The 27,848-nt window shown below is 48.8% G+C and overlaps 1 protein-coding gene across 2 annotated transcripts in view; it reads right to left on the bottom strand.

The window, feature by feature from the left end:
• Window positions 1-1,758: 1,758 nt before the first annotated feature.
• The window catches only part of LOC145335735 (pre-B-cell leukemia transcription factor 2), a 46,598-nt gene continuing 20,508 nt past the window's right edge, over window positions 1,759-27,848 (bottom strand). The window contains exons 5-8 of one of the 2 annotated variants that reach the window (XM_080181455.1): window positions 22,728-22,884; window positions 7,122-7,210; window positions 3,890-3,979; window positions 1,759-2,266 (exon numbers count right to left, since the gene is read on the bottom strand). In XM_080181455.1, coding sequence (XP_080037581.1) covers window positions 2,174-2,266; window positions 3,890-3,979; window positions 7,122-7,210; window positions 22,728-22,884 — 429 coding nt within the window. In that variant the 3' untranslated portion in view covers window positions 1,759-2,173. The remainder of the gene's footprint in view (window positions 2,267-3,889; window positions 3,980-7,121; window positions 7,211-22,727; window positions 22,885-27,848) is intronic. The other variant, XM_080181456.1, reaches the window with a different exon arrangement.

Here is a 27,848-nt window from a genome sequence, read left to right as displayed (position 1 = left end):
TGTCTGAGGACGAAGCCAAATCTGAGGACGGATGGCTCCGGGCTTGTGGGACCACCCTGGTGAGGCAGGGTACTCCATCCTCAGTCTACTGAGATGGCAGAGGGCTGGGGGATGCAAGGGGAGAAACAGCTATCTCAACCTGTCATTCTAAACTTCCGTCAATATTCAAAACTCCAAACTAACAGGGTCTACACACACACACACACACAGACACAGATATACACACACAGACACAGATACACACACAGACACAGATATACACACACACACACACACACACAGATATACACACACAGACACAGATACACACACAGACACAGATATACACACACACACACACACACAGACACAGATATACACACACAGACACAGATACACACACAGACACAGATATACACACACACACAGACAGACACAGATGTACACACACACACACAGACAGACACAGATGTACACACACACACACACAGATATACACACACACACACAGATATACACACAGACAGACACAGATGTACACACACACACACACACAGATATACACACACACACACACACAGATATACACACACACAGACACAGATACACACACACAGATACACACACACACGCGCACGCACACACACACAAACATACACTGACACACACAGACGCACGCTCACAGAGACACACACGCACACAGACACACATGCACACACAGACACGCAGACACACACGCACAGATACACACGCACACATACTCACACATGTGCGCGCGCGCGTGCACACACACACACACACACACACACACACACACACACACACACACACACACACACACCTCTCAAAAGAAAACCCCTACAATGTTAGACGGATTTTAAACAGTCTGCCTGCTTTCAAGTACATCCCCTTTAAGCTGTTTTCTAATTGGTATTCCTTTTTTTAAAACGCCTAAAAAAGATTTCAAAAAACAAACCACGACTGGATATTCTCAACTTTTAAGAAGCAGCCCAATTCCCAAACGCTGTCGGAGTTTCTGGCTCGGTAAAGGTAGACCGGGCCTAGCCTGACATTTATTAAACTGGTTGGAGCTCCAACTGCGCCTGGTTTATTGCGGCAAGATCCTACATCATAGAACCCCTACGAGCGGAAGGAGGCTATTCGGCCCATCAAGCCTGCACTGACAACAATCCCACCCAGGGCCCCATCCCTGTCACCCCATGTATTTACCCTGCTAATCCCTCTGACACCAAGGGGCAATTTGGCATGGCCAATCCACCTAACCCATGCATCTTTGGACTGTGGAGGAAACCAGGTCACCTGGAAGGAGCCCACGCAGGCATGGGAAGAATGTGCAAACTCTACACAGAAGGAAGCTGGAATTGAACCCGGGTCCTTGGCGCTGTGAGGCAGCAGTGCTAACCACTGTGCCATGGTGACCCCACCACGGAGCCAGTCGGTTTAACAGAAAGACCACCGTCCCGGTAAGCATTCGACAAAATGGATCTTAACCCGTTGGATACCGGACATGGAGAAAACACTAGAAAAAAGCACCAATGTTGGCTAAGAAGACAAACGCTTACGCACGTCTGCGCAGAACATCTCCTGTGGTCAAACCCAGCAAAGTCCTTTCTCACTCCTCCCCCGCTGGCCTCCCGAATCCCCGGTGTCCTCCGGCATCATCACCGTGGGGCTGATTCCACGGAGACGGGTAACCGCCAGAGAACGGAAAACCTACCCCCCACCACCCCAACGCCCCCCCCCCCCCCCCCCCCACCCTACCCCGCGCTGCGGACATCATCTTACCCTCGAGGGGAGAAAAAAAAACCTCGATGAGGATGGACCTATTTCTCTATCCGGAGTTAAGTGACCTCAGGCCCCAACCCTTGGCGGCGCAGGCAATAGGCCTCGTTCCCGTGGAAACAGCGCACTTGTGACATGTGGGGATTGGAGGGAGCGGGGTGGGGTGAGGGTTTGTTTTGTGTGTGTATAAAATAGCAGCCTTTCCATCAATCCCCACACTGAAGCCCAAGGTTTTACAGTAAAACATTAGGTGATTGGTTAGTATCAATATCACCCCCTTTTCTTTGTTTCCATCCTCGCCTCTTCCGCCATTTTCATCTTCTCTTTGTTATTGGTCGACTCTGGAGAAAGCCCATTGGATCGGGGAATGGTTCTTGGCTGGCCGGGGAGATCAGTTGGACGTGTCCGAGTGCACGCTTCCGGGTCCTTCTGTTGGCGATGTCACAGAAGACGGGGTGGCCGCATCCTGCCAGCCGCCGTTAGCCTGGCCAGGAGAGACAGCGGAAAGGGGAAACGTTAGTACGGGGACAAGACTGAGAAAGAGACAGATGCCAGAATTTTACCGTCTCGCCTGCCCGAGGCTCATTCGATCCCGTTCTGCGGGACCTGGGGCAATTGTGGGACGGGAGAGGTGGTAAAATCGCAGCCAGAGAATCCAGTGGCCTTGGTGCGACGACAATAATGTCTCCCTCAATGTCAGTAAGACAAAGGAAGTGCAGAGGAGAACATGTCTCTGTCTACATCAATGGGGACTAAGTGGAAATGGTTGAGAGCTTCATGTTTTTAGGCGTCCGGATCATCAACCCGTCCTGGCCTCCGACCTGTCAGTGGCCTCCATCTCACCACAAGCCCCCCCCTCCCCCCACCATCACCACCCCATGCTGACGCTATAGTTAAGAAAGCCCACCAACCCCTCTACTCTCTCAGGACACTAAGGCAATTTGGCATGTCCACAACGACTCTCACCAACATTTAGAGATGCACCATAGAAAGCATTCTTTCTGGTTGTATCACAGCTTGGTCTGGCTCCTGCTCTGCCCAAGACCTCAAGAAACTAAAAAGGATTGTTAACGAAGCCCAGTCCATCACACACACACCAGCCTCCCATCCACTGACTCTGTCTACACTTCCTGCTGCCTCAGAAAAGCAGCCAAGCATCCTGGACATCCTCTCTTCCACCTTCTTCCGTCAGGAAGAAGATTCGAAAGTCTGAGGTTACGTGCCAACCGACTCAAGAGCAGCTTCTTCCCTGCTGCCATCAAACTTTTTATAGAATCATAGAATCCGACAGTGCATTTGGCCCACCAAGTCCGCACCAACCACAATCTCACCCTGTACCCTGACCCCCTGCATTTCACCATCGCTAGTATCCCCAATACTAAGGGGCAAATTAGCATGGCCAATCCACTTAACATGCACATCTTTAAACTGTGGGAGAAAACTGGGGCACCCACGGGAAACCCACGCAGATACGGGGAGAGCACGCAAACTCCACACAGACAGTAACCCAAGCCGGGAATCGAATCTCTGGCGTTGTGAGGTGGCAGTGTTAGCCACTGTGCCACCCCAGGTTTGAACAATATTTAAATAGACCTACCTTATATTGAGCTGATCTTTCTCTGGACCCAAGCTATCACTGTCACATTCTGCATTCTCTCCTTTCCTTCTCCCCAATGTACTCTATGCTTTGTCTTTATAGCGCAAAAAACACTTTTCACTGCCTCGCGTTAAGTTGATCTTTCTCTAGCTCTGATTGTAACATTACATTCTGTGCTCTCTCCTTTCCTTCTCTATGAAAGATATGCTTTGTCTGTACAGCGTGCAAGAAACAATATTTTTCACTGTATCCCAACACATGTAACCATAATAAATCAAATCAAACCTGATCATTGGGGCTGGACTGAGATAGTCCTGGATGGATGGGTTGAATTACAAAGCTCTTGTGTGGAATAAAATGAGCTCACTAATATTAGGGAGGTAGTTATGCAGAGACACCTCACAGTCTGAGATGGGTGTAGATGTGTATAATGGAATATCCCTCCCCCCCCGCTGCCCCCATTCTCCACCCATTCCCCAATTTCCTGCCCACACACAGCAGATCACCTACCCTCACATCCCGGGGACTGTAGATTTGGTTGACGCCCAGTCCTTCTGCGTAGCCCCCAGTCTGGTTCAGAGAGTGGCGAAGAGATTCCACCTGCAGGGCAAGGTCAGAGAGAGGCCTGTTATCAGCATCGCCCCCCTCCTCCACAATTCCACAATCCAATTACAGAGATATACAGTACTGACACAGGCCCTGCGGCCCAACTTGTCCATGCCAAACCAGGTTTCCTAAACTGAACTGGTTCCATTTGCCTGCAATTAGCCCATATCCCTCGAAACCTCTCCCATCCATGTCCAAATGCCTCTTAAATATTGGCATTGTACCCGCCTCTACCAATTCATTCCATACATCGCAACACCTTCTGTGTTAAAAAGTTGTCCCTCAAGTCCCTTTCCCCTCTCCCTTTAAACCTATGCCTCTAGTTTTGGACTCCCCCTACCCTGGGGAAAAGACCCGGGCTATTCACCTTATATATGCCCCTCATTATTTTATAGACCTCTATAAGATCACCCCCTCATCCTCCTACACTCCAGGGGAACAACTCCCAGCCTATCCAGCCTCTCCTTATAACCCAAACCTTCCAGCCCCAGTAACATCCATGTCAATTTCTTGTGCACTTTTTCCAGTTTAATAACATCCTTCCTATAGCAGGGTGACCAGAATTGTATGCAGGCCTCTAAGCTTAAGGATTAGTGTCACAAGTAGGCCTGCATCAACGCTGCAAAGAAGTTACTGTGACAATCCCCTAGTCGCCACACTTTGGCACCTATTCAGGTACACTGAGGGAAAATTTAGCATGGCCAATGCATCCAACCAGCACATCTTTCGGGCTATGGGAGCACCCGGAGGAAACCCATGCAGACACGGGAAGAACGTGCAGACTCTGCACAGACAGTGACCCAAACCGGGAATCGAAGCCAGGTCTCTGGCACTGTGAGGCACTGTAAAGAAGTCTCACAAACCAGTTAAAGTCCCAACAGGTTTATTTGGTTACGAGCTTTTGGAGCATTGCTCCTTCATCAAGTGAGTCAACCTGATGAATGAGCGGCACTCCGAAAGCTCATGAAACCAAATAAACCTGTTGGGACTTCAACCTGGTTTGTGAGACTTCCGACTGTGCTTCACCCCACAGTCCAGCGCCAGCATCTCCACATCAAGGCTGTCAGGCAGCAGAGCTATTCGCGAGAGGGGAGAGGAGAGGGAGGGACAGAGGGTGAGGAGGGGGGGAGGGAGTGAAGAGGGGAGGGAAGAGAGGCAGAGAGGGCAGGGGAGAGAGAGAGGGAGGGGGGAGGAGGAGAGGAAGAGAGGGAGAAGACAGCACTTTCAAGCTTTTGGACATTAAACCGTCGCTTGGCACTATTCCACAGAGAGAGAAAGGTCATAGGTCACCCCTGTTCTATCCTCCCCGCCACTCCCCTCCAAACACCTCCCACCCCAATTTCCCCTCACTCCGAGACATTGATACGGAGATGGGGAGAGGGACCCATTCCCAATCAGCCCTCGCAGGTAAGATACACACTGGCACCAAGGCAGGGCTGGAATCTACCCCCACGACCGGGATACTGTGGCAACGAAACAGGCCGTTCGACCCAACAGGGCAACACCGAGGTTTACTCGCCACACAAGCTCCCACCACCCCTGCCACCTCAGCCTGTCAGCATGACCTCCTATCCCTGTCTCGCTCTGCCTTCCCCATCAAGGCAAACCACCTCCCCCCCCCACCGCCCCCCTGCCGTGTTATTCAGCTCAGCCCCTCCCCGGTGGTCACAGGTCCCACATTCTCAGCAATCCCTGGGTGAAGAAGCTTACCCCACCCCCCTCACCCCGCCAAATTCCCTTCCATTTGTTGCACTTCCTGTCCAAGAGAGGGTCAGAGGTCACTGGACACTACGACTCTGTCCCCGCCTCATTGAGTCAAGAGATGCCTTGATGCCAGATTCCTGGCTGTGACCGGGGTCGCACTGGGGCCTAGTGTACTCTCAGCAACCTGACTTCCAAAGAACAGTCCAGCACAGGAACAGGCCCTTCAGCTCTCCGAATCCGTACCGATGCCCTGACTAAACTAAAAAAAATACCCTCTGCCCTTACTCCGTCCGAACTCTTCTATTCCCTCCCTATTCAGGTATCCGTCCAGATGCCTCTTAAATGTTGCTAATGTGCTTGCTTCCACTACCTGTCACTGTCTGTGAGGAGTCTGCACGTTCTCCCCATGTCTGCGTGGGTCTCCTCCAGGTGCTCCGGCTTCCCTCCCTACACTCTAAAGATGTGCAGGATAGGTTGATTGGCCATGCTAAATTGCCCCTTACTGTCAGGTGTACTAGCAGGGTAAATATGAAGGGGAGGGGGTGGGTAACAGGGATGGGGCTTGGATGGGATTGTTGTCGGTGCAGGCTTGGTGGGCTGAATGGCCTCCTTCTGCACTGCAGGGATTCTACATCTCCTCTGACAGCACGTTCCAGGCATCCACCACGCTGTGTGTGAAAAACTTCCTCCGCACATCTCCCTTAAACATTCCCCCTCTCACCTTGAACCAGCGTCCCCTTGTAATTGACATTTCCACCCTGGGAAAAAGCCTCTGACTATCCACCTTGTCCAGGCCTCTCATAATTTTGTAGTCCTCTATCAGGCCTCCCCCCAACGTCCGTCTTTTTAGTGAAAACAATCCTGGTTTATTCAACCTCTCTCAGAGCCCATGAGACCAGGCAGCATCCTGGTGAACCTCCTCTGCATCTCTCCAAAGCATCCTTCTGGTAATGTGGTGGCCAGATCTACACGTAAAACTCCAAATGTGGCCTAACCAAGATTTTATATAGCTGCAAAATGATTTCCCAACTCCTGTACCCAAGGCCCCAGCCAATGAAGGCAAGCAGGCCATCTGCCTTCTTAATCACCTTGGCCATCTGTGTTACCACTTTTCAGGAAGTGTGGACCTGCACGGTTGCCTTCCCAGCCCTGCCAGGCCTTTCCCTCTCAGCGTAAGGATAACAGGAGTAGGGGCAACTCTGCTTTCACCATCAATAGAATCAAATTACTTAAAACCCTGAAGCAGAGCCACTGGAAGTCACACTTCCACTGCCATTTTATGGCCTGGTGGGCAGGCTTTCAAAATGGCTGACCGGCCTGCAAGACCGGAGCCTCCCATTGGCCGGTGATGAAGCGCGCCCCAGAGAGACGGTCGCAGCCACAACAGTCGCTGACAGCCCTTACCGTTTTACAGCATTGGGGTATTACTAACCTGCGCCCCCGGGTACGAGTCCCCATTTAACCCTTGCATTCCCATGAACATGTCCCCGGAGCCAGACAGATTAAACGATCCCGAGGAACCTGCAGAGAGGGAAGAGTGGCAGGGGGACAAAAACAATCAAGGACGCGGAAGTTCAACAGCAGAGTCACAAATGGATTCAGTGTGCAGGCAACTCATTACAAAACATATTTCACATCAGTAACCGCCCGGACACTCACACCCTGTGGGACTCAGCGACAGGGCCCCAGAATCTCAGGGAAGGTAACTCGGGGAGCTCTGTTCACCCTCCTCCACACCAGAGTAAAACTAATCATTCCAACACAACCACCGCCAAACCAAAGAGACATGGACCCAAACCCTCCAGACATTTCAGTGGTCAGAAGAGGAACCAAAGGTGCAGAGACAGAGAGAGACATAGAGGGGGGGAGTGGAGAAAGAAAGCAAGAGAGAAACAGAGAGAGACAGAGCGAGAGAGAGAGAGCGAGAGACAGAACGAGAGAGACAGAGAGACACAGACAGGGAGAGAGAGACAGAGAGAGAGAGAGACAGAGACACAAACAGAGAGAGAAAGAGACAGATAGAGAGACAGAGACAGACACTGAGAGAGAGAGACAGAGAGAAAAAAAGGAAGTGAGAAAGAAGGATACAGAGATAGGGTGAGGCAGAGAGTGAAAAAAGTGAAGAAACAGCACAAGAGAAGGGCAGAGAAATGGGCAGAGAAGAGGAATGGGCAAGTGTGTATGTGTGTGTGTGTGTATGTATCTCTGTACGTATGTATATGTGCGTATGTGTATATACTGGCACGTACATGGAGGATGTAGGAGGAGTGTGGCAGGTATTGTGAAGCCTGGATAACGAGGGATATTATGGGCCTGGTCAAAAAGAAAAAGGAAGCATTCGTGATAACTAAAAGGCTCAGGACAGATGAAGCCCTGAAGAATATAAAGAACGTAGGAAGGAACTTAAGGAAGGAGTTAGGAGGACCAAAAGGAGTCATGAAAAGTCCTTGGCAAACAGGAAAATCCTAAGGCATTTTATACATATGTAAAGAGCGAGAGAGTAGCCAGGAAAGGATAGTGGAGGGAATCTATGCCTCAGTATTCACCAAAGAGAGGGACTTGATGGATGAGGAGCCTAGGGTACAGTGTGTAGGTATTCTGGGTCACGTCGATATCAAAAAAGGAGCATCTTAAAAAGTAGTTAATTCCCCAGGGCCTGATGGGATCTACCCCAGAATGCTGAGACATTCAGAATTGCTAGGGCTTTGACAGAAATCTTTGTCTCCTCATTGGTTCAGGTGAAGTTTCAGCAGATTGGAGCATAACCAATGTTGTTCTGTTGTTTAAGAAGGGCTGCAGGGATAATCCAGGAAATTATAGGCCAGTGAGCCTTACATCAGTGGGAGGGAAATTACAGGAAAAGGTTCTTAGGGACAGGAGTTACTCACATGTGGAAACAAATATCAGTGATGGACAACGTGGTTTTGTGAAGGGGAGGTCGTGCCTCACTAACTTGTTTTTGAGGAAATGGTGATAGATGAGGGAAAGGCAGTGGGTGTTGTATGCATGGACTTCAGTAAAGCCTCTGATAAGGTAGATTGGTACAGAAGGTGAAGTCGCACGTGATCAGGGGAGAGCTGGCAAGGTGGATACAGAACTGGCTTGGACACTGAAGTGGAGATGTTGGCGTTGGACTGGGGTAAGTACAGTAAGAAGTCTCACAACACCAGGTTAACTGGGGTAAGTACAGTAAGAAGTCTCACAACACCAGGTTAACTGGGGTAAGTACAGTAAGAAGTCTCACAACACCAGGTTAACCGGGGTAAGTACAGTAAGAGGTCTCACAACACCAGGTTAACTGGGGTAAGTACAGTAAGAAGTCTCACAACACCAGGTTAACTGGGGTAAGTACAGTAAGGAGTCTCACAACACCAGGTTAACTGGGGTAAGTACAGTAAGGAGTCTCACAGCACCAGGTTAACTGGGGTAAGTACAGTAAGGAGTCTCACAACACCAGGTTAACTGGGGTAAGTACAGTAAGGAGTCTCACAACACCAGGTTAACTGGGGTAAGTACAGTAAGGAGTCTCACAACACCAGGTTAACTGGGGTAAGTACAGTAAGGAGTCTCACAACACCAGGTTAACTGGGGTAAGTACAGTAAGGAGTCTCACAACACCAGGTTAACTGGGGTAAGTACAGTAAGGAGTCTCACAACACCAGGTTAACTGGGGTAAGTACAGTAAGGAGTCGCACAACACCAGGTTAACTGGGGTAAGTACAGTAAGGAGTCGCACAACACCAGGTTAACTGGGGTAAGTACAGTAAGGAGTCTCACAACCTGTGAGGCTTCTTATTGGGCATAGCTGACAGAGGATAGCAGTAGCGAGGTGCTTTTCTGAATGGAAGGCTGTGACTAGTGGCATTCCACAGGGATCCGTTCTAGGAACTTTGTTGTTTGTAGTATATATAAGCGATTTGGAGGAAAATGCAGCTGGTCTGATTATTAAGTTTGCAGACAACACAAAAATTGGTACAGTTGCAGATAGTGAAGAGGATTGTCTGAAGATACACCAAAATATAGACCGGTTGGAGACTTGGACGGAGAAATGGCAGATGGAGTTTAATCCAGACAAACGTGAGGTAATGTATTTTAGAAGATCCAACGCAGATAGGAAATATACAGTAAATGGTAGAACCCTTACGAGTGTTATGGACAGACAGATATGGGCATACGTGTCCACCGATCATTGAAAGTGGCAACGCAGGTGGGTAAGGTATTCAAGAAGGCAATTCTGGTAGCCACACTACCTGAAGGATGCGGATGCTTTGGAGAGGGTACAGAAGAGGTTTACCAGGATGTTCCCCGGTCTAGAGGGTATTAGCTATGAAGAGAGGTTAGAGAAACTCTGTTTGTTCTCACTGGAATGACAGAGGTTGAGGGGGTGACCTGACAGAGGTTTACATGATTACGAGTGGCACGGACAGAGTGGATAGTCAGATGCTCTTTCCTAGGGTAGAAAAGTCATGTACTAAGGGACACAGGTTTAAGGTGTGTGGGGAAAAGTTTAGAGGAGATGTGCAAAGCAAGTTTTTTTATGCAGAGGGTGGTGAATGTCTGGAACGCTCTGCCTGGGGAGGTAGTGGGAGCAGGTACCATAGCAGCATATTAGGGGCAACTAAACAAACATGTGAATAGAATGGGAATGGAAGGATACGGACTCTGTAAGTACATGTGGTTTTAGTTTAGTTCGGGCATCATGATCGGCACAGGCTTGGAAGGCTAAAGGACCTGTTCTTGTTCCATATTTTTATGTGTGTGTGTGTGTACACATATGTGTGCGCGCATGTATGTCTGTGTGCATGAGCATGTCTGTGTGCATGTGTGTGTGCATATACCAAAGGGTCTGTTCCTGTGCTGTACTGTTTTGTGTGTGTGTGTGTGTGCATGTGCATGTATGTGTGCGCATGCGTGTCTGAGTGTGCGTGCACGCATGTGTATGTATGTGTATTTATGAGTGCATGTGTGAGAGTGCATGGGTGTCTGTGTATACATGTGAATGTGTGTGTGTGTGAGCGCGTGTGACCATGTATGCATGTGAATTTGACAGTAACACCCCCGCACCCCTCCCCATGTCAGCATGATGCTGCCTGCTCTGGCAACAATAGAGTCACGGGGAAAGCTGCCCAGGCTGGGTGACAGCGATAAAGTGCAGAACAAAGCACACTCACACTCTCACTCACACTCAATACACACACACACTCTCTCACTCCCACAGACTCAATACAACACACACTCACTCACACTCAATACACACACACACTCTCTCACTCCCACAGACTCAATACAACACACACTCACTTACACTCAATACACACACACACTCTCTCACTCCCACAGACTCAATACAACACACACTCACTCACACTCAATACACACACATACTCTCTCACTCCCACAGGCTCAATACAACACACACACACACTCAATACACACACATACTCTCTCACTCCCACAGACTCAATACAACACACACTCACTCACACTCAATACACACACACTCTCTCACTCCCACAGACTCAATACAACACACACTCACTTACACTCAATACACACACACACACTCTCACTCCCACAGACTCAATACAACACACACTCACTCACACTCAATACACACACACACTCTCTCACTCCCACAGACTCAATACAACACACACTCACTTACACTCAACACACACACACACTCAATACACACACATACTCTCTCACTCCCACAGACTCAATACAACACACACTCACTCACACTCAATACACACACACACACACACACACACTCTCTCACTCCCACAGACTCAATACAACACACACACACACTCAATACACACACATACTCTCTCACTCCCACAGACTCAATACAACACACACTCACTCACACTCAATACACACACACACACTCTCACTCCCACAGACTCAATACAACACACACTCACTCACACTCAATACACACACACACACTCTCACTCCCACAGACTCAATACAACACACACTCACTCACACTCAATACACACACACACACACACACTCTCTCACTCCCACAGACTCAATACAACACACACTCACTCACACTCAATACACACACACACACTCTCACTCCCACAGACTCAATACAACACACACTCACTCACACTCAATACACACACACACTCTCACTCCCACAGACTCAATACAACACACACACACACTCAATACACACACATACTCTCTCACTCCCACAGACTCAATACAACACACACTCACTTACACTCAATACACACACACACACTCTCACTCCCACAGACTCAATACAACACACACACACACTCAATACACACACACACTCTCTCACTCCCACAGACTCAATACAACACACACTCACTCACACTCAATACACACACACACACTCTCACTCCCACAGACTCAATACAACACACACTCACTTACACTCAATACACACACATACTCTCTCACTCCCACAGACTCAATACAACACACACACACACTCAATACACACACATACTCTCTCACTCCCACAGACTCAATACAACACACACACACACTCAATACACACACACATACTCTCTCACTCCCACAGACTCAATACAACACACACTCACTTACACTCAATACACACACACACTCTCACTCCCACAGACTCAATACAACACACACTCACTTACACTCAATACACACACACACACTCTCACTCCCACAGACTCAATACAACACACACTCACTCACACTCAATACACACACATACTCTCTCACTCCCACAGACTCAATACAACACACACACACACTCAATACACACACATACTCTCTCACTCCCACAGACTCAATACAACACACACACACACTCAATACACACACACACTCTCACTCCCACAGACTCAATACAACACACACACACACTCAATACACACACATACTCTCTCACTCCCACAGGCTCAATACAACACACACACACACTCAATACACACACACACTCTCTCACTCCCACAGACTCAATACAACACACACTCACTCACACTCAATACACACACATACTCTCTCACTCCCACAGGCTCAATACAACACACACTCACACTCAATACACACACACACACTCACTCCCACAGACTCAATACAACACACACACACACTCAATACACACACACACTCTCTCACTCCCACAGACTCAATACAACACACACTCACTCACACTCAATACACACACACACTCTCTCACTCCCACAGACTCAATACAACACACACTCACTCACACTCAATACACACACACACACTCTCACTCCCACAGACTCAATACAACACACACTCACTTACACTCAATACACACACACACACTCTCACTCCCACAGACTCAATACAACACACACACACACTCAATACACACACACACTCTCTCACTCCCACAGACTCAATACAACACACACTCACTCACACTCAATACACACACACACTCTCTCACTCCCACAGACTCAATACAACACACACTCACACTCAATACACACACATACTCTCTCACTCCCACAGACTCAATACAACACACACTCACTTACACTCAATACACACACACACTCTCTCACTCCCACAGACTCAATACAACACACACTCACTCACACTCAATACACACACACACTCTCTCACTCCCACAGACTCAATACAACACACACTCACTTACACTCAATACACACACACACACTCTCACTCCCACAGACTCAATACAACACACACACACACTCAATACACACACATACTCTCTCACTCCCACAGACTCAATACAACACACACACACACTCAATACACACACATACTCTCTCACTCCCACAGACTCAATACAACACACACTCAGTACAACACACATTCGCTTACTCTCAATACATACACACTCTCACTCCCACAGACTCAATACAACACACACTCAGTACAACACACACTCACTTACACTCAATACACATAAGAACATAACATAAGAACATAAGAAATAGGAGCAGGAGTAGGCCATCTAGCCCTTCGAGCCTGCTCCGCCATTCAATAAGATCATGGCTGATCCGTCGTGGCTCAGTTCCACTTTCCCGCCCTCTCCCCATAACCCTTAATCCCCTCGCTTATCAAAAACCTATCAACCCGCGTCTTAAAAATATTTAGCGAGGCAGCCTCCACCACTTCAACGGGCAGAGAATTCCAGAGATTCACCACCCTTTGAGTGAAGAAGTTCCTCCTCAACTCCGTTCTAAATCGCCCCCTCTTTATCTTGAGGCTGTACCCCCTAGTCCTACTGTCCTTTCTGAGCGGGAAGAGTCTCTCCACCTCTATCCTATCCATCCCATTCATCATCTTATATGTCTCAATGAGATCTCCCCTCATTCTTCTAAACTCTAACGAGTACAAGCCTAGTTTATTCAGCCTCTCCTCATAGCTCAACCCCCTCAACTCCGGTATCAGCCTAGTAAACCTCCTCTGCACTCCCTCCAAGGCCAAAATATCCTTGCGTAAGTGCGGTGACTAAAACTGCACACAGTACTCCAGCTGCGGCCTCACCAATGCCCTATACAGCTGCAGCAAGACCTCCCTACTTTTATATTCAATCCCCCTCGCGATGAAGGCCAGCATCCCATTCGCCTTCCTGACCACCTGCTGCACCTGCAAGCTGGGTTTTTGCGACTCATGCACAAGGACCCCGAGGTCCCTCTGCACCGTCGCCTGCTGCAGTTTTTCGCCACGTAAGTAATAGTCCTTCCTACCATCATTCCTACCAAAGTGGACCACCTTGCACTTGCCAACATTAAATTCCATTTGCCAGTTCCTGGCCCATTCGCCCAGCCTATCTAGATCCTTCTGTAGACTCTCCACACCCGCCGCGCAATTTGCTGTTCCACCAATCTTGGTGTCATCAGCAAATTTCGACACCATACACTCGGTTCCCTCCTCCAGATCATCTATATAAATGGTAAATAGCTGAGGCCCCAGCACTGACCCCTGGGGCACTCCACTAGTCACCAACCGCCAATCCGAATAGCACCCATTGACCCCCACTCTCTGCCTCCTATTTGACAACCAGTCCTCTATCCACGCTAACACCCTACCCCCAACTCCATGCCCCCTGACCTTCTGCAATAACCTCTTGTGAGGTACCTTGTCAAACGCCTTCTGAAAATCAAGAAAGACCACATCCACCGGCTCTCCTCTATCACACACACACTATCTCACTCCCACAGACTCAATACAACACACACTCACTTACACTCAATACACACACACACGCACAGACATAAACAGTTACACTCATACACACATACTCAATACATACATTCGTACTTACACACACACACACACACCCACATTGCACATATACACAAACACACACATTCACACACAAACACACACACACATACAGAATCATATAGTGTAGAACAGGCCCTTCAGCCCATCGAGTCCGTGTCAGGTAGAAATACCTGACCTCCCACCTAATCCCATCTACCAGCACTTGGCCCATGGCCCTGAATGTTATGTTTTGTCAAGTGCTCATCCAGGTACTTTTTAAAGGATGTGAGGCATCCCGCCTCCACTACCCTCCCAGGCAGCGCAATCCAGACCCTCACCACCCTCTGGGGAAAAAGGCTTTTCCTCACATTTCCCCCCCTAAACCTCCTGCCCCTCACCTTGAACCCAAGTCCCCGAATAACTGACCCTTCAACTATAGGAACAGCTGCTCCTTATCCACTCTATCTGTCTGGCTGTCTCTCTCATAATCTTGTACACCTTGGTCAGGTCAGGTCGCGCCCCCCCCCCCCCATCCCCCACCATCGCCCCCCACGTCCCACCCCCCCCCCGCCCTTCAGTCTTCTCTGCTCCAATGAAAACAACCCAAGCCTACCCAACCTCTCTTCATAACTTAAATGTTCCATCCCAGGCAGCATCCTGGTGAGTCTCCTCTGCACCCGCTTCCAGTGCGATCACATCCTGTCTATAATGTGGCGACCAGAACTGCACACAGTACTCCAGCTGTGGCCTCAACAAAGTTCTCTACAACTCCCAACACGACTTCCTTGCTTTTGTCATTTATGCCTGGATTGATAAAAACAAGTGTCCCATATGCTTTTTTCACTGCCCTAATAACATGCTCTTCCACTTTCAGAGATCTGTGGATAAACACGCCCAGATCCCTTTGTTCCACAGAACTTTCTAGTGTCCTACCATTCATTGAATACTTCCTTGTCAAATTGCTCCTTCCAAAGTGTATCACCTCACACTTCTGAGGGTGAAATTCCATCTGCCACTTATCTGCCCATTTGACCATTCCATCTGCACCTTCTTGTAGCCACTCCACTATTAACCACCCATCCAATCTTTATGTCATCCGCAAATTTACTAGACCCCTCACTATCATCAATGCAATTTATATAAGTGAAGAGTAATAGGGGGCCCAACACAGATCCTTGGCCACTGGACACTGTTAGACACACACACACTTGTAGAGTCATAGTGGTTTACAGCATGGAAACAGGCCCTCTGGCCCAACTTGTCCATGCTGCCCTTTATTTTTAACCGCTAAGCTAGTCCCAATTGCCCTTGTTTGGCCCATATCCCTCTATACCCATCGTACCCATGTAACTGTCTGAATGCTTTTTAAAAGACAAAATTGTAGCCACCTCTACTACTGCCTCTGGCAGCTTGTTCCAGACACTCACCATCCTCTGTGCCAAAAAAATTGCTCCTCTGGACACTTCTGTATCTCTCCCCTCCCACCTTGAATCTATGCAGTCCAGTTTTAGACTTCCCTACTTGTGGAAAAGATGTTGACTATCCAGCAGATCTATACCCCTCTTTATTTTACAGACTTCTATAAGATCACCCCTCAGCCTTGTACGGTCCAGGGAAAAAAGTCCCAGTCTATCCAACCTCTCCTTATAACTCAAACATCAAGTGAATCTCACACACAAGTGCATCCTCGCATACATGCATTCCCACACGCATACACAAACATACACACCAACATACACGCATTCACACACACACACACACGCATACACATGGGAAGGCTACTTGCCAGCTGTCATGTGGTCACACTGGTGACAATCTCAGACAACAACACTGTTGGAACCAAAATAGAAAATGTTGGAAAATCTCAGCAGGTCTGACAGCATCTGTGGAGAGAGAATGGAGCCAACTTTCCAAGTCTGGATGACCCTTCATCAGAACTCGGCACTCCTTAACACCTGGAAATGGTGGAACATTTGTATTTACATCTCGTAGGCCCAGGATGAAGGAAAATGATCTGTTACGGCGCTGGGAACTGCCATTGCACCGTGACAATGCTGGTAGCTAAGGTGAGGTGACATTTACTAGGTGTAGAAAACATCAACTTCCCTTAGTTTTCAAGTTTGTTAACCCACTTTTAAGTTTTGAAATACAGTTTCATGATTCTTTGATTTGGGTTCCCCACAGGGGGCACCAGCCCTTCCTCAATCTCTCCGCTACTCCCTGCCAGTGCTGCACAGGCCAGATTGAAGGCAGAGACTCCCCCACCTTGTCACTGTTGGGCAGACCTGCCTCCACAGGTATAGACCAGGCTCAACCCAGTTTCTAATCAGGTCAGCGCCAAAGAGCCACAAGTCAACCAACCACAAGCCACACACAGGTGAGATAACTGACACAAGGCCAACAGAACAAACTAAGCCAGAAGCCTAGGCCCCACAAGCAAAGCCCTTGGCCCCACAAGCAAGGTCTGAGGCCTAGATCCCCACAAACAAGGCCTGAGGCCTAGATCCCCACAAACAAAGCCTGAGGCCAAGGCCCCACAAACAAAGCTTGGGGCCAAGGCTCCCCAAATGAGTCCTGAGGCCTATGCCCCACAAATAAAGCCTGAGACCTAGAGCCCACACACGAAGCCTGAGACCTGGGCCCCACAAACGAAGCCTGAGGACCAGGCTCCTCAAACAAGGCCTGAAGTCTAGGCCCCCAGTACATTGGCCCTGCAACCTGCAGGATCTAGGGATAGCGTGTCCTTGTTATTTATGGAGGCTGGTCAAATGGGAAGGAAATTATGGTTCCACACGGTGCTTCCAGGTTTGGGAAAGCCTGTCCGATGGGAGCTATGTGGCACTTGGACAGGGTCTGGTCTGTTACCGCTTAACATCCTGTTAGCCTTAGACAGAGAGAGCGGGAGAAAGAGACGGCGAGAGAGGGAGAAAAGCGGAGAGGGAGGAAGAGATGGAGAGAGAGGGAGAAAGAGACGGAGAGAGAGGGAGAAAAGCGGAGAGGGAAAAAGAGATGGAGACAGAGGGAGAAAGAGACGGCCAAAGAGGGAGAAAGAGACGGCCAAAGAGGGAGAAAGAGACGGCCAAAGAGGGAGAAAGAGACGGCAAGAGATGGAGAAAGAGACAGAGAGAGAAAGACGGAGAAAGAAATGAGGAGAGAAACGAAAAGATGGAGGGAGAAATAAAGGAGGAAGAGACAAAAGGAGAAATTAATGAAAAGAAATGATGAGGAATGGACAGAGAATGAGACGGAGAGAACTGAAAACATGGAGCAGGAGAGAGAAAGACTGGAGTAAGGAGGAATTGGTGGGCAGGAGGACAGGCAGGAGAGACAATACCAGGATCAGGATGGGAAGTAGAAACATTCTTAATGCACAGATGCCACCACAATTCCAGTCCAGTGATCCATACCCATTAATCCGTCACCTCGCACAACACCTGCGCAAGAGGAGGAGGAGCGGTGCAGGGGGAGGAGTGAGAGAGAGGAGCGACTGCGACAGAGGAATCTTGACAAGCAAAAATAGAACCCTTCCTCCAACCTCAGCAAAGAGGAGAGTGGCGGAGCGGGGATGTGTTAGCTGCCCCGTGGCTTGCTCTCAACATTGCCCCAAAGCCGTTCTCTTTTTGCCTGAATCCGGGGCCCTCCCATTCCAGTCGAGTGCAACTAGCCCAGCAGGACAGCTCCAGGCCCCAAACAGCTATGTACAAAGTAGAAAGGCCCGAGGCCTGAAGAATGAGGCCTTCTCTCTGACAAGGCTCCTACTACTAGGCAGATGCTTCCCAATCCCTCCAGAATTCCCAGGGGCCTCCAGAGATTAACCACTAGGATACCTAGCTCTGAGGGAAAAATATCTGAGGGGTATTCCTCGGAACGGTTTTCTCTTTCTAGTCACCAGAAAATGAGGGTTGTTTCGACTAGTAATTAAGATGTAGCATTGGAGAGGTGGTGGCCCAGTGGTATTATTGCTTGACCATTAAAAAACTCAGGTAATGTTCTGGGGACCCGGGTTCGAATCCCGCCACGGCAAATGGTGGAATCTGAATTCAATTAAAAAAAACTTGGAATTAAGAATGGTCATCGTCGGATGTCAGGAAAATCCATCTGGTTCACTAGTGTCCTTTAGGGAAGGAAATCTGCTGTCCTTACCCGGCCTGGCCTACATGTGACTCCAGAGCCACAGCAATGTGGTTGGCTCGTAAAATGTCCTTAGGACAGTTAATAAATGCTGGCCAGCCAGTAACACCCACACCCCCCCATAAATAAATAACAAGTATTCTATCACAATAGTTAAGATGTAAGGCAGAGGGGCATTATAGGCAAAGGTTGATAAGTAAAAGCAGGAGAAAGGTGGCACAGTGGTTAGCACGTCTGCCTCACAGCGCCAGGAATTCCCGGCCTCGGGTCACTGTCCATGCGGAGTTTGCACATTCTCCTCATGTCTGCGTGGGTTTCCCCCGGGTGCTCTGGTTTCCTCCCACACTCCAAAGATGTGCAGGCGGGGTGAACTGACAGTGCTAAACTGCCCCTTAGTGTCAGGGGGGGGACCAGATAGGGTAAATGCATGGGGTTGTGGGGATAGGGCCTGGGTGGGATTGTGGTCGGTGCAGGCTCGATGGGCTGAATGGCCTCCTTCTGCACTGTAGGGATTCTATACCGTGCAAATATAAACTTCCCCTGTGGACTGAGAATCAAATGGAGAGGCGATGGCTGAGTAGTATTATCGCTAGACTATTAATCCAGAAGCTCAGCTAATGTCCTGGGGACCCGGGTTCGAATCCCGCCACAGCAGATGGTGGAATTTGAATTCAATAAAATGTATCTGGAATTAAGAATCTACTGATGACCCTGAAACAATTGTTGTAAAAACCCATCTGGTTCACTAACGTCCTTTAGGGAAGGAAATCTGCCGTCCTTACCCGGCCTGGCCTACATGTCACTCTGGGTTGACTCTCAACTGCCCTCCAAGGGCAACTAGGGATGGGCAATAAATGCTGGCCAACCAGCGATGCCCATGTCCCAGGAATGAATTAAAAAGAGAGTCCTGGTGCATTTCACCTCCTCAAAAGCGCACTGCCCCCCCCAGGGTGAAAGGTCACAAAGCTTGGCCTCGGCAAGGCAAGGAAGAGCTTAATACAATTCCCGCGGAGATAAACTTGCCCCGTTCTTTTTTTTTTTGGACCCCCCCCCCCCCTTCTACCCTCTGGCACAAGCTCCCCTTTCCCTCCATCCCAGCACCTGGGACAAAGTCTTAGCCAACAGTGAGCAAACGTTCATCAGGTTACAATACTGAGATGACAGAGCAGGTAATAATTCTGCTCCTTCATTCACTGACAGGACGGGGTCAAGCTCTCCGCCCCCTCCCCCCGGTAGAAAGTCACTGCCTCAGGATTGAACTAAACCTAGTAACGTTTGAACAGAACGGGACAGGAACGCCACAGTCTTTGGTCCAGTTGGGTGCAGGCACAGTTGTCCATGCCAGTTGGTGATAGCTGAGGTGGCACATGAGGGTAGCAGGCTGGCCACAGTGTCCCTGGGCTGAGGAGAATTTTAAGTGAGAGCAGTTTACGAGGTTTACTAGGCTGATGCCGGAGTTGAGGGGGTTGAGCTGTGAGGAGAGGCTGAATAAACTCGGCTTGTACTCGTTAGAGTTTAGAAGAATGAGGGGAGATCTCATTGAGACGTATAAGATGATGAATGGGATGGATAGGATAGAGGTGGAGAGACTCTTCCGCTCAGAAAGGATAGTAGGACTAGGGGGCACAGCCTCAAGATAAAGGGGGGCGGTTTAGAACGGAGTTGAGGAGGAACTTCTTCACTCAAAGGGTGGTGAATCTCTGGAATTCTCTGCCCGTTGAAGTGGTGGAGGCTGCCTCGCTAAATATTTTTAAGAAGCGGGTTGATGGGTTTTTGATAAGCGAGGGGATTAAGGGTTATGGGGAGAGGGCGGGAAAGTGGAACTGAGCCACGACAGATCAGCCATGATCTTATTGAATGGCGGGGCAGGCTCGAAGGGCTAGATGGCCTACTCCTGCTCCTATTTCTTATGTTCTTATGTTCAGTCAGTCTGGGTGCTGACTCAGGGTTGGGATCTAGCGCTGCCTCTCTGTGAGGTGACGGCACGCTGGAGGCAAGGTCCCCTCGGAGGCCTTGAGCCTGCGGTGGGAGACGGGATAGAGTGGGTAGCCTGGGAATAACATGGGCATCTGTGCAAGGATAGAGTGGAGAGAGAGAGAGAGAATAAGAGAAAGAGCGAGAGCACGAGAAGAATGTGGGGAAGAGTGTGTGACAGAGTAAATGTGAGTGGGAATGCAAGAAAGTGAGAGAGCGCGCAAGAGGAAGTGAGTGTGAGGAAGAAAGTGTGAGGGCGAGGGGGAGGGGAGAGTGAGGGCGACGGGGAGGGCCCGAGCGAGGGGGGAGGGCGAGAATGAGGGATTGAAAGTGAGAGGGAGTGAGGGAGAGAGAACAGGAGGGAGAAAGAATGAGAGGGAGCATGGTGGAGAGAGAGTAAGAGCGTGCAATAGGGAGCAAGAGGAGTGGAGCATGAGGGAGCGAGAGAGTGTGACAGTGCGAGAGAGAGAGAGAGAGAGGAGCGAAAGAGTTGAAGGGAAGTCTGACCAAGGAGTGTCAGGGATAAGAAAGAGAAGGAGGGGTAGAAAAGGATGGGGAAAGAATGGGAAATGGGTAAGGAGAAAGTGGGGAGAGAGCGAAAAAAAACAGAGAGAAAGAAGGAATGGAAGAAACAAAGAGGTGGGCGGTGTGAAAGTGTGGAGAGAGGGAGAGAGAAAGAGAAAGAGAGGGGGAAAGAGAAAGAGAGAGATAGATCAAACGTACTCTAATAACGAAGGGAGGAGAGAGAGAGACAGAGAGAAGGGAGGGGGAGAAGACTAGAATAGAACAAAAGACACAACAATGTGAAAATCGTTCCCACTTTGCAGTTTACCCAATATTCCCATTAGGTTAACAGTTACTGTAATGACCTCAATGTGAGCCACGAGGTTGACCTCTTGGAGTATGAGCTCCCAGGTTGCCTGCCCAATCAGGGAGTCTCACACGCACGTATATAAATATATAGACGTGTCCGGGTTACTGACACTCCAGGGTCTGGCCTTGTACCTGCAGTAACTCTTCGGAGTGGGACTGAGTTTGTAAATAAAGGGGTGAAGGGACACACCGGGATCTGAGGAGCGATTTCCCTTCCCAAAGTCTGTGGGCATCGCTGCACGTTCCCCTCGCCCCTCCTGGGAGTTCGGTTGGAAGGCGGAACCTCCCTAAATGACACTGCCCGGAATCACAGCAGCCGGTGCCGGTATCCAGCGACCCAGCGGGGGTGGGGGGGGGGGGAGGAAGGAACGTAAAGAGCCAATTTTAGGAACCAGCGGGGGGAGGGAGGGTGGGGGGGGGCAAAGGGGTGGGTGGAGCGGGTGAAAATAGCTCACAACAGCTCCGCAGCGTTTTAAAAAACAAACACAGAAGTGCGAACGCAGCGGAGAAACCCTCAAACGCCAAAAAAAAAACACGGGCACTGTCCTACAGGAGAGAGACGACAACTGGAACACCGCCATCACAAGATGGCGGAAAATAAGCTCAAAAATGGAAAAATTAAAATTGAAACATGACGGGCTGCTATCGATAAATGTTGTCCAGGATAAAAACCTATTTGTTGCGACCCCAAATCGGCTCTTTAATCTTTTCCCGCACCCACCCCCAACACCCCCCCCCGGCTCTTTATCTCATTGTCGTGTTTGACAGAGCAACACAGCCAATCAGCGCAGAGGATACTGTTGCTAGGTTATCTGCCTACCTGCTGAGGTGGGAGTGGTGGGCGAGTTTGCTTGGCTGTTCTGAGAGGCTGCTGTCGCATTCACGGCGGTCTTAACAGCGTAAATGTTAGCCTCCTCCTGGAACTTACCAATGTTCTTCTTATACCGAATTCGCTTGTTTCCAAACCAGTTGGACACCTGAGGGAGGAGGAGGGGGTGGGGGTGGGAACGGGGGGGAACGGGAGACACAGAGGTTCAGGTAAGGTCTTCAGAAAACCACCCCCCGCCAGCCGGAGGTCCACAACACAGCATCGCACCCAAAGGCGCACCCCGCGTTACCGCCAGCGAAGGTCAAGGGATACGGCGGCCATCTTGGGAAAGCGTCAAGGGACCTGTTTAGTTTAGTTTATTTATTTGTGTCGCAAGTAGGCTTAGATTAATACTGCAATGAAGATACTGTGAACATCCCCTAGTCGCCACACTCCGGCACCCGGTTGGGTACACCAAGGGACTTGATTTGATTTATTATCGTCACATATATTAGTAGCCACACTCTGTTCGGGTACACCGAGGGAGAATTTAGCATGGCCAATGCATCTGATCGGCACGTCTTTTGGACTCTGGGAGGAAACTGGAGCACCCGGAGGGTAAAATTATATTTAAAGTTTATTTATTCATGTCACAACAAGGCTTACATTAACACTGCAATGAAGTTACTGTGAAAATCCCCCAGTCTTCACATTTCAGCACGTGTTCGGGTTACACTGAGGGAGAATTTAGCATGGCTTAACCGGCACAGCTTTCGGACTGTGGGAGGAAACTGGAGCACCCGGAGGAAACCCACGCAGACACGGAGAGAATTTGCAGCCTCCGCACAGACAGTGATCCAAGCCGGGAATTGAACCTGGATGTGAGGCAGCAGTGCGCACCCATGGTGCCACCGTGCTGACCTGTCTCACCTGAGTGCTGGACGGCCAACTCCAACGCACGGCGCACTCGGGGAAAACTGATCCGTGAAATGGAGGCACTCCCATTAACACACCCCCCACCCCCTTGGGCAGCCCATTGTCAGACTGGACTCTCGATAAGCTGGGCGCAAAGTCTGCGCTATTCCTTCCCTCGTGGAGCCTGGGGAGAGGAGGCCATTCAAAACCATTACCAGACTGACTCCTGAGATGGTGGGACCGACGTATGAGGAGAGATTGAGTCGGTCGGGATTATATTCACTGGAGTTCAGAAGAATGAGAGGGGAATCTCATAGGAACTTATAAAATTCTAGCAGGACTAGACAGGGCAAACACAGGGAGGATGTCCCTCTTGATGGAGGCGTTCAGAATCAAGGGTCACAATCTGCGTTTTAAGTTTCTAAATTTATTTATTACCATCACAAGTAGGCTTACATTAACACTGCAACGAAGTTACTGTAAAAATCCCCTGGCACAGTGGGTTAGCACTGCTGCCTCACAGGGACCCAGGTTCGATTCCCAGTTTGGCTCACTGTCTGTGAGGAGTCTGCATGTTCTCCCCGTGTCTGCGTGGGTTTCCTCCAGGTGCTCTGGTTTCCTCGTACAGTCTGAAAGACGTGCTGGTTAGGTGCATTGGCCATGCTAAATTCTCCCTCAGTGTACCCAAACCTGGAGTGTGGCGACTAGGGGATTTTTCACAGTAACTTCATCACATTGGCCATGCTAAATTGCCCCTTAGTGTCCAAAGGTGTGCAGGTTAGGGGGATTAGTGGGGTAAAGGCATGGGGTTACGGGGATAGGAACCTGGTTGGGATTGTTGTCGGTTCAGGTTCGATGGGCCGAATGGCTTCTTTCCACACTGTAGGGATTCTGTGACAGGTGTAGGAAAGAACTTCCCCTCACTAACATATCCAATAGGAGAGATTTTATTACCCAGGGAGCGGCGAGAATGTGAAACCCACCCTTTAGGGGAAGCTGGGTAAACAGGCGACAGAGAAAGGAATCGGGGTGTTTATGTCAATAGGTTGAGGTGGGCGGAGGGAGCTGCGCTGACAGGAGGCTTAACTGGGGCACAAACAAAAGCATGGACAAGTATAAATCGTACCTCTGTCCAGCATAGGGAAGGTGGAAGCATAAATTGGGGTTAGCATTGGAAATTCCAGAAAGCTGAGGCCCATGACATGGGCGGGGGTGCAGCATCTGAACTCTTACAAGTCAACAGACTTGACCTGAAGACATTGGGGCAGAAGTCAGCCATTCGGCCCATCGACTCTGCTTCACCATTCAATGAGATCATGGCTCATCTGATGTGATAATCCTCAACTCCACTGTCTCCCCCGTACCCCCATAACCCTTGACTCCATTACTGATTAAAAATCTGGGGTTAGGGGGATACGTAACGACTCAGCCTCAACAGCTCACTGCGGTAAAGGAATCTCCAGGTTCACTATCCTCTGAGAGAAGAAATTCCTCCTCATCCCTATCCTCAATGGGCGACTCCCTTACTCTGAGATTATAGCCTCTGTTCCTAGACTCTCCCACAGGGGGCAAACAACCTCTCAGCATCGATCCTGCCAAGAATCTTATATGTCTCAATAAGGTCACTTCATTTTCCTCGGAACTCCAACGAGTGTAGGCCCAACCTGTACTCAGAAGAAACTCCCTCTGTACCCAGGATCAACGGAGTGAACCTTCTCTGGCTGGGCTGCCTCCAATGCAGGATATTTTTCCTTCAATAAGGGGACCAGGACTGTTCACAATATCTCCAGGTGTGGTCTAACTAGGGCCTTGTACAGTTTTAGCAAGCTTCCCTATTTTTACACCCTTCCCTTTGAAATAAAGGCCAGTATTCCGTTTCCTTCCCTATTATCTGCTAAACTTGCATTTTGGCTTTTTGTGTCATATGCACAAAGACCCACAAAACTTTCTGCAGTCTTTCTCCATTAAAATCATATTCAGCTCCTTTATTCTTCCTACCAAAGAAGTGTTTGGGGGTCCAAAAAAATCCTCCTACTTTATATTCCAGTTACCAAGTTTTTGCCCTCTCACTTAACCTGTCCATATCCCTCTGTAGACTCTTTCAGTCATTTTCATCACTTGCTTTCCCACCTGTTTTTGTGTCATTCACAAACTTGGCAATAGTACATTTACTTCCCTCATCCAGGTTTTTAATACATATTGTCAATAACTGTCCGCCAGCACTGATCCCTGTGGCACTCCACTAGTTCCAGGTTGCCATTCTAAAATTGTCCCTCTTATCCCAACTCTCTGTCTCCTATCAGTTAGCCAATCCCCTAGCCATGCTAACGTACTGCCCCCAATACCATGGGCTCTTATTAAGTAGTCCTTAGTGTGGTACCTTATTGAATGATGTTGGAAATCTAAGTATATCACATCTACTGGTTCCCCTTCATCTATCCGGCTCATTATCACCTCATACAATTCTAACAAACTTGTCCGGTATGATTTCCCCTTCATGATGCCATACCGACTCTGTTATTATGCATTATATTATGCATTTCTAAATGCGCTGCTATTACAGCCTTTATAATGGACTCTTAACATTTTCCCAATAACAGAAGTTGAGCTAGTGGGCTTATAGTTTTTTGTCTCCTTCCTTTTTTGAATAACGATGGCAGCTTTCAAATCCTCTGAGACTTTCCCAAAATTTAAGGGTTCGTGGAAGTTTACTAGTAGTGCATCCACTATTGATTTAGCTTCTTCCTTTAATATCCTGGGGTGCAACCCATCGGGTCCAGGGGAGTTAACGGCCTTTAGCCCTATTAGTTTCACTAATATTTTTTCTCTAGCGACATCTATTTATTTCCTCACCTCTCTTCTGCCCCTTGATTATTTAAAATTTTTGGAATGTTACTGATGTCTCCCACCCTGAAGATTGATACAACGTACTTGTTTAACACCTCTGCCATTTCCTAATTCTCCATTACTATTTCCCCAGTCTTATTCTCATAGGGCCCTACGCTCACTTTGGCCACTCTCTTCCTTTCTATCTATTTAAATACATGCTTGCAGTCTGTTCTCATACTACTTGATGGTTTAGCCTCCTAATTTATCTTCCTATCTATTTAAAGATACTCCTGCTATCGGTTTTTATATTACTTGATAGTTTAGCCTCACAGTTTATCTTCTCCATCCTCATTTTGGTCATCTTTTTAAAAACATTCCCAATCCTCTGGCTTACCACTAATCTTGGCCACATTATGTATTTAATTTTCAGTTTAATACTATCCTTAATTTCCATGGTTAACCCTGGTCGACTTATCCCCTTCCCAGGAATCCTTCTTCCTCACTGGGTTGTATCTTTGTTGGGAGCCATGAACGGGGATGTATGCAGGGGAGCAGAGGGTGAGAGAGTTTACTGGTGCGTACATTCTGTGCAGGAGGTAAGCTCCAACCTAAGGCATGTCCAGTCAAATCCGCCCGCATTATAACTCTCAATCCAGTTTTCAACGGACTTACTTAGACTGGGGTGGGCACTGAGCAGCCATGATCCAGGGTGGATCCGTGACATTCCTACCAGATCCCAGTGGGCTACCGGCTTTCCTGCAGCCGGACTTCATTGAGGAAAGGGTGAGAAAGAGGGAGAGAGAGAAAGACTCAGAGAGATGGAAAGATTGATGGAGAGAGGGAAAGAGAGAGATGGTTAGAGGGAAAGATAGAGATAGTTAAAGAGAGAGATAGAGAAACAGAAAGGGAGAGAAAGATTGAGAAAGAGAAAGAGGCAGGTAGAGAAAGAAAATGAGAGATAGATCGAGAGAGAGAGGGATAGAGGAAGAGAGAAAGAAAGGAAAAGAGAGATAAGAGAAAGAGAGAGATAGAGAGAGAAAAAGAGCGAGAGAAACTGGATTCAGAATAGATCAACACATTCAAGAGAGAGGTATAGACAGAGAGAGAGAGAGATAGATAGAAGGAGATAGATAGAGGGAGAGAGAGATATAATTTTGGTATGATTCCTGTCAGAGCTGAAGCTTCCATTGTGGTAGTTGTGAGAGAACTTGTCCAAGAAGCTATGTCCAGAGGAATGATTTTAAACAGAGATAACTTCAGCAGATTAAGTCATGTTGGGGTTTGAGAAATCCAGAGGATACGTGCAAAGAGAGGGTAATTTAAAGAGAGAGAGAGATATAGAGAGAGAGGAACAGATATATAGAGAGAGAGATATAGAGAGAGTGCGAG

This window comes from Carcharhinus amblyrhynchos, unplaced genomic scaffold (genome assembly GCF_965287045.1).
Source record: "Carcharhinus amblyrhynchos unplaced genomic scaffold, sCarAmb.v2.hapA scaffold_40, whole genome shotgun sequence".
Classification (NCBI taxonomy): Eukaryota; Metazoa; Chordata; class Chondrichthyes; order Carcharhiniformes; family Carcharhinidae; genus Carcharhinus; species Carcharhinus amblyrhynchos.
The sequence above is the reverse complement of the archived record's forward strand: the minus strand, read 5'-3'. Positions and strand labels throughout refer to the sequence as shown.